The following is a 7,588-nucleotide window of genomic DNA, read 5'->3' on the forward strand; positions in this document are numbered from 1 at the left end:
TATCCAAGTCTCTCTCAACTTTAGATGAACCTCCCCTTACTGGGCTATCCATTTACCACCCTATGTCTCTCTCTCTCTCTCTCTCTCTCTCTCTCTCTCTCTCTCTCTCTTCCTTTTTACAGTCAAACTTCTTAAAAGAGTTGTTTACACACAGGGGTCTCCATTTTCTGTCCCCTGACTCTCTCACCTTTCCAAGGTCACTTCTCACCAGGGTCACCTCTGATCTTGCATGGACACTTTGTAGTCTTTATGTTGCTTGACATCTCAGGCAGGCAACACAATTGATCTGTCTCTCTTTCTAAAACACTGCTGGTGTCCCTCTTAACCTTTTTAGCAGCAGCTTCTTTCTGGCACGAGGAGTGACCTTCCTCTGCCCTTTCCTTAAACCACAGAAGCCTGTCTGAGATCCTGTGCCCTTTGCACTTTACACACCCTCCCTGGGTGGTCTTATTCTCTTCCCAGCTCAAATGACCTCCACATGCTGCTAAGTACCACATCTCCAGTCTAGATCTTTCTCTGGAGCCCCCATCTGATCCACTGTCCACTGAAAAATTCCACTTGGGTATTTTGCAGGTACCACAAACTCAGTATGGACTAAACTGAACTTGTCAGCTTTCCCCACAAACCTGTTCTTCTTCTAGTACCACTATTCAGTTAAATTTAAATTCAATAAATATCTTTTGAATGCTTACTACCATATGTGCCAAGCAGGAACTGTGTGCTAGGCATTGTCAAATTAAGATGGCAAATATGGTCTCTGCCCTCTCACAACAATTAAAATACAGTGTGATAATAAGCACTGTGATAGAGGAAGTACTATCATCTGTTGTAGCACACAGTGTGTCCTATTGCCCATGCCAGAAACCTAGCAGCCAACCTTAATTTCTCTTGTTTCCTAACCACCCATATTGACTCTATTGATTAATGAATATTGCAACTTATACTTTTCCAATCCATCTACTTTTTATCCCTACAACTACCACTCCTTCAGCCTAGATGATAAAATTTCCTAACTAGTTTCCTTGCATATAGTTCTCCTCCTCCCCTGCCATCCATTCCTGACACAACAGCCAGAGTGGCTTTTCTTTTTTCTTTCTTTTTTTTGAGACAGAGTCTCGCTCTGTTGCCTGGGCGAGTGCTGTGGCATCAGCCTAGCTCACAGCAACCTCAAGCTCCTGGGGTAAAGCCATCCTCCTGCCTCAGCCTCCCGAGTAGCTGGGACTACAGGCACGCACCACCACGCCCAGCTAATATTTTTCTATTTTTAGTAGAGATAGGGTCTCTTGAACTCCTGAGCTCAGGTGATCCTCCCACCTCAGCCTCCCAGAGTGCTAGGATTACAGGCATGAGCTACTCTGCCCGTCTCAGAATGACCTTTCTAAAACACAAATATGCCCTGCCACTCCTCTGACTTAAACTTATCAAAGCTTCTCATTGACCTCATAGTAAAGTCCAAATTTTACAATGTGATTTACAGAAACTTCCCCTCTCTAGTCTAGCCTTTGCACGCTCCCTGCCACAAACTTCACACTGCGGCCTTACACTAATTCCTCACATTCTTAAAGTGCATTGAGATTTCTGATCCTTTGCATGTGTTGTTTCCTCTACCTAAAACACTTGCCTTCTCTACTCCCTCCAGTCTTTACTTAGCTAAATCTTACTCATCACTGAGATCTCAGCTGAAAGGTCACTTGCACAAGAAGTCCTCTCTTTACCCTTTAGAGAGGCCCTAACTAGGAGCTCCGAATGGCAAGCTTTAGCTACCCCATCATAACTGTGAACTAAAATAAAATCTTAAGCTGCCCCAGCTGACTGAATGGATTCCCTTTTGGCCAAGGGGACCCCAGAAATACCCTAAAGCTGAGTTGCTGGCCATGAGAAGGGAGGTCAGACATGCCTCCTCATGCCCCTCCCCCTCTTCTTGGAGATATCCTTTGTAACTCATTAATAGGCCTAAGGCTATACAAGATAAAGCTTATACCATACCTGCAGGTCATCAATTTATTTAACAGATCATTTGAGTCTGGGCATATGTCAGGCATATGTCCAGTGGCTTGTCTCTGATTAACGGACTTCTTTATCTTAAGTTAAAACATTCCAAGTTTCAGACAAAGCTTCATTTCTTTTTTTTGAGACAGAGTCTTGCTCTGTTGCCTGGGCTAGAGTGCCGTGGCCTCAGCCTAGCTCACAGCAACCTCAAACTCCTGGGCTGTGAGCGATCCTCCTGCCTCAGCCTCCTGAGTAGCTGGGACTACAGGCATGCGCCTCACACCCAGCTAATTTTTTCTATTTTTAGTTGTCTGGCTAATTTCTTTTTATTTTTAGTTGAGACAGGGTCTCGCTTTTGCTCAGGCTGGTCTCAAACTCCTGACCTCAAGCAATCCTCCTGCCTCAGCCTCCCAGAGTGCTAGGATTATAGGTGTGAGTCGCCATGCTTGGCTAGAAAGCTTCATTTCTTTAACCAATTACGAATCAAAGGCTCTTTTAACCCACCTATAACCTGTAATGCCCCACTTTGACATGTCCTGCCTTTTCAGGCCAAACCAATGTACATCTTCCATGTATTGATTTATGACTTTATGTTTAATTCCTATCTCCCTGAAATGTATAAAACCAAACCGTGACTTAACCACAGCAGGACCACTTGCTCAAGTCTTCTTTGGCATGGCTCTCCCAGCCATGTTTGAACATATTTGGCTCAGAATAAACCTCTTTAAATTGTTTTACAGAGTTTGGATCTTTTTCCATTGATATAACTTTTATCACACTTTAAAGATTATTTGATTTTCTGACTTCCAGGAAGTCTGTGAGTGCTGCCAAAGTAGAAGCCCATATCTGTTTTGTTGATACGGTACTTTTAATGCCTTGTACAATTCCTGGCACAAAGTAACCTCTCTTTGCCTCTATTCCCTCAATGGTAAAATGGGAATGAGAGAATTACCTCATTTTTTTTAAATGTAACAATAGCCATTTCATTATAGCTCACAATTTTATGGGGCAGAAATTGGGGTAGGGCTCAGCTGGGTGATTCTTCTGTCTCATGTGGCCTTGACCCAACAAGGGTCACTTGGTGGTATTCAGTGGGCAGGTGGGCTGGTCTGGAAGGCTTTCCCTCACATGTTTGGCACCTGGGTGGGGATAAATGGAATGCTGGGATCAACTGGAGCTGTCAGCCAGAATGTCTACATGACCTCTCCCGCATGGCAGTCTCAGTGTAGTAGGACTTCATTCATGGCAGCTCAGGGCTACCAATGTTCCAAAAATTCTGAGCAGAAGCTGCAAAGCTTCTAATGACCTAGCTTCAAAAGGCCAAGAACCACTACAGAGGTTTTTTTTGTTTTTGTTTTTTGAGACAGGGTCTCACTCTGTTCCCAGGGCTATGATCATGCCACTGCAGCCTCAAACTCATGGGCTCAGCCAATCTCCTGCCTCAGCCTCCCCAGTAGCTGGCACTGCAGGTGTGTGCCACATGCTCAGCTAATTTTTCTAATTTTTGTAGTGATGGGGGTCTCGCTATATTGCTCAGGCTGGTCTCGAACTCTTGGTCTCAAGATCCTCTGCCTCTGCCTCCCAATGTGCTAGTATTACAGGCATAAGCCTTTCACTCTCTAGTCACTCACGTGACAACCCCTAGGCACTCTTTGGTCGTTCTTAGGAAATCCCTTTGTTCCCTACTAAGACAGACAGACAGACACTGCTTTCTGTTTACCTCTTCTCATGCACTTTACCTCTTCGCTGCACTTAGTCAGAGTTTTTTAAGAATTAAATGAATTAATGTATATAAAGTGCTTAGAACAGTGCCTAGCTCATGAGTACTACTAGGTATTATTATTAAAGGAATCTAAAGATGAATAAGAAAGATCTCTTTTTCAATTACGGATAGGTGTTCCTTGTATGATATATACTTATTGCCAAACTCAGCCTTCTTACTTCCCCTCAATTTGACCTTTTCCTTAAAGATGTCCTCCTCCCTGTTTGAAGAGATTGTCTAGCCGCATATGAGCTACAGGCTGTTGTTAAATCAATATTTATTTAATTTTATTTATTTATTTATTTCAGCATATTATGGGGGTACGGATGTTTAGGTTACGTATGTTGCCCTTGCCCCCCTACCCCTCAAATCAATATTTATTTAGCCACATTCTTTTTGTTGATGGGATGGATATCTACACTAACTTCCATTCCAGTTTGTCACTAAAAATAAGCTCATCGTAACTCCTGACTCCAAAACTCTGATCCTTAAGAACTTGAATCGGGAGTCGGCTATTGCGAGTAGCCGCTGTCACGACATCGCCACTTCATCCTCAAAAATGACAGGACGAGGCCGCGGTTTCAGTCATCGCCCGCCAGCTGCGTATAGAGGATAAAAGTGCACGGGGCTCTTAAACCTAAACGTTTCCTCTGGCCCGCCCACCGAAGAACGTGCCGCTCTAGCACCGCACCACAACCTCTCCGTCTCGATGGTAGTCTTTTCCTGTTTCCTAGTGTTGCATGATGGGAAAAATAGTCTACTTTCCGGGAGCGGGGCGAGGGCAGTGGCCTAACACAGAACTTCATTTCCCGGAGTGCTTCGCGTCGGTCGCTCAACTCTGAGGCAGGAGGCCGGTTCTGGTTGCATCAGCGTGGGACTCACAGCGAAATGAGACTGTTCGTGAGCGAGGGGGCCCCGGGGAACCTGCCTGTGCTGGCCGCGGCTGGGAGGGCCCGGGGCAGAGTAGAGCTTCTCATCAGCACTGTAGACCCCGAAGGTACTCGGGCTGGTGGTGCTGGTTGGCGGTGGATGAGGGGGGTGGGACCGAAACACCCCAGACAGTCTCTGCAGTTGTTTTCGTCAACCCCCCGGCCCTCACCACGCACCCCCATCGACCTCTTGCCCCATTATCCTTGAGCACCCCATCCCCTTTTCCCTTCGGTCATATCGTTCACTTCCCTTAATTACCCTCAATATAATACCTTTACTTCATCTCTAGCCTCCCCTCTTACGTCTTACAGGACCCGCCTCTCCCCAGTAAGCCGCTCTTCCCAGACTTCCCCCTGCACCTTTTAGGCAACCCCTTTCACTCTCTAGTCACTCACGTGACAACCCCTAGGCCACGCTTTGGTCGTTCTTAGGAAATCCCTTTGTTCCCCACTAACACAGACAGACAGACAGACACTGCTTTCTGTTTACCTCTTCTCATTCCCAGTTAGTTGTTTGGGTGACTCTTAAGAGCTTCTCTTGTCAGTCCTTCCACGTCTCTTAATTTTGTTCTCCCACTGAGACCTCAGATAATTCTCATGATACCCTGGTTGTTCGAGTTGTTCAGTTGTTCGAGTTCTTGGCTGCAGCACTATCCCAGTACCTTGACCTCCTCTCTGCAGTCCCCCATCTGTTGTTTCCAGCTGGCAGTCTCAGCCGAACACCTGCTGGCCTTTCCAGTTCATTCTGGACCCACCCCCTTTCAGGAGTCCTATCCTGGAACTTGTGGCTTGAGACTGCCTATCTTTCTTCCCCTTTTCGCTGAACCATTCGAGGTTGTCCTAAGTCAACAAAGCATTTCTTTTCTTTTCTTTTGCTTTTCACCCATTTTCCTCTCCTGCATCAGAGTGTATGGTCCCGTTCCTGACCCGGCCTAAGGTTCCTGTCTTGCAACTGGATAGTGGCAACTACCTCTTCTCAGCTAGTTCAATCTGCCGGTTAGTATTGGTCCTTGGTGTGGGGAGGTGGCTGAATCAAATCAGGCCTCACTGTCCGTATGGCCTTATTTACAACCATTTCACTGTGGAGTGAGAAATGGGCTAAATAAATGGGCCTCTCTAATTCCATTTTCTGTTGCTGTCTCCCTGGGCAGATACTTCTTTCTATTATCTGGCTGGGAACAAGATGACCTCACCAACCAGTGGCTGGAATGGGAAGCAACAGAGCTACAGGTAGGACTAAGGCATGGGGGATGGCAGGCAGGCCCTTGCTCTGCATGGCCATCCTGACCAGTGTCCCCTGCATTTTAGCCAGCTTTATCTGCTGCCCTGTACTATTTAGTGGTCCAAGGCAAGAAGGGGGAAGATGTTCTTGGCCCAGTCCGAAGAGCTCTGACTCACATTGACCACAGCTTGAGTCGTCAGAACTGTCCTTTCCTGGCTGGGGTGAGTTGGGCCTTGAGATGAGGTTTGGGGAAGGCTTATAGCATAAGGATTAAGAGGGAAGACTGGACTGGGTATGGTGGCTCACACCTGTAATCCTAGCACCCTGGGAGGCCGAGGCGGGAGGATCGCTGGAGGTCAGGAATTCAAGACCAGCCTGAGCAAGAGCGAGACCTCGTCTCTACTAAAAATAGAAAGAAACTATCTGGACAACTAAAAATATATAGAAAAAATTAGCCGGACATGGTGGCACATGCCTGTAGTCCCAGCTACTTGGGAGGCTGAGGCAGCAGGATTGCTTGAGCCCAGGAGTTTGAGGTTGCTGTGAGCTAGGCTGACGCCATGGCACTCTAGCCTAGGCAACAGAGACTGTGTCTCAAAAAATAAAAGAGGGAAGACTGTATTCAGAGTGTTCAAACCCCAACACTGCTACTTACTAGCAGTATACCTTTGGCAAATCATTTAAACTCTAATCTTCAGTTATTGTCATCTGTGAAATGGAGGTAATGTCAGTACCTACCTCACTGAATTATTGTCAAGATTAAATGAGATAATGTAAAGTGCTTAACACAGTGCTGTCACTTAGTAAGTGCTCAGTAAACATGAGATATTATTATTACCATTGGGAAGAAACTGAGTGTCTCATCTGTGCTTTTTTTTTCTTTTCTTTCCCCAACAAAGGAGACAGAATCTCTAGCTGACATTGTTTTGTGGGGAGCACTATACCCATTACTCCAGGATCCAGCCTACCTCCCTGGTGAGGACTGCATATCACTCCAACCCCAGGAGCTTGGTGTAAGGGTTACAGAATGGGCAGCAGAATATTGAGGACCCACTTCACGGTGCAGCTTGACAGGGCAACTATAGCAGAAGATGGCTGAGGGAACTGAGAAAGCAACTGACAAGGGAGGGGAGGAGGTCCATTTCTGCCTGTCTTTAGGCTTGCTGATTTTCTCTTTTCTCCCATGCCTACAGAGGAGCTGGGTGCTCTGCGTAGCTGGTTCCAGACATTGAGTACCCAGGAGCCATGTCAGCGAGCTGCAGAGACTGTGCTGAAACAGCAGGGTGTCCTGGCTCTCCGGCCCTACCTCCAAAAGCAGCCCCAGCCCAGCTCCCCTGATGGGAGAGCTGTCACCAATGAGCCTCAGGTTTGGAACAGGGCAGAGCCTCAGGGCCTGAAGTGGGAGGTGGCTAGGAGACAGACTTTGAGCATGGCCACTAATTTTTTCAGTTGTTGGAGAACAAGAACAGTTTTTCTTTACTCTGTGGGCTCTCTTTTCCTGGTAAGAGATTCTATCCAATCTTCACAGGAGGAGGAGCTGGCCACCTTGTCTGAGGAGGAGATCGCCATGGCTGTAACTGCTTGGGAGAAGGGCCTGGAAAGCTTGCCCCCTCTTCGGCCCCCGCAGAATCCAGTGTGAGTAGGGACAGATGAGTAGGTCTTGGTTTTTTTCTTTTCTTTTTTTTT

General features: G+C 46.7%; 1 protein-coding gene across 3 annotated transcripts in view; it reads left to right on the forward strand.

The window, feature by feature from the left end:
* The first annotated feature begins 4,507 nt into the window (after window positions 1–4,507).
* MARS (methionyl-tRNA synthetase) overlaps window positions 4,508–7,588 on the forward strand; it is a 20,641-nt gene continuing 17,560 nt past the window's right edge. For 2 of the 3 annotated variants that reach the window (XM_012651702.1, XM_012651710.1), the window contains exons 1-7: window positions 4,508–4,748; window positions 5,586–5,676; window positions 5,832–5,910; window positions 5,989–6,123; window positions 6,802–6,877; window positions 7,096–7,268; window positions 7,431–7,537. In XM_012651702.1, the coding sequence (XP_012507156.1) occupies window positions 4,640–4,748; window positions 5,586–5,676; window positions 5,832–5,910; window positions 5,989–6,123; window positions 6,802–6,877; window positions 7,096–7,268; window positions 7,431–7,537 (770 nt within the window). In that variant the 5' untranslated portion in view covers window positions 4,508–4,639. The remainder of the gene's footprint in view (window positions 4,749–5,585; window positions 5,677–5,831; window positions 5,911–5,988; window positions 6,124–6,801; window positions 6,878–7,095; window positions 7,269–7,430; window positions 7,538–7,588) is intronic. The other variant, XM_012651716.1, reaches the window with a different exon arrangement.

Source organism: Propithecus coquereli, unplaced genomic scaffold (assembly GCF_000956105.1).
Source record: "Propithecus coquereli isolate 6110/MARCELLA unplaced genomic scaffold, Pcoq_1.0 Scaffold111, whole genome shotgun sequence".
Classification (NCBI taxonomy): Eukaryota; Metazoa; Chordata; class Mammalia; order Primates; family Indriidae; genus Propithecus; species Propithecus coquereli.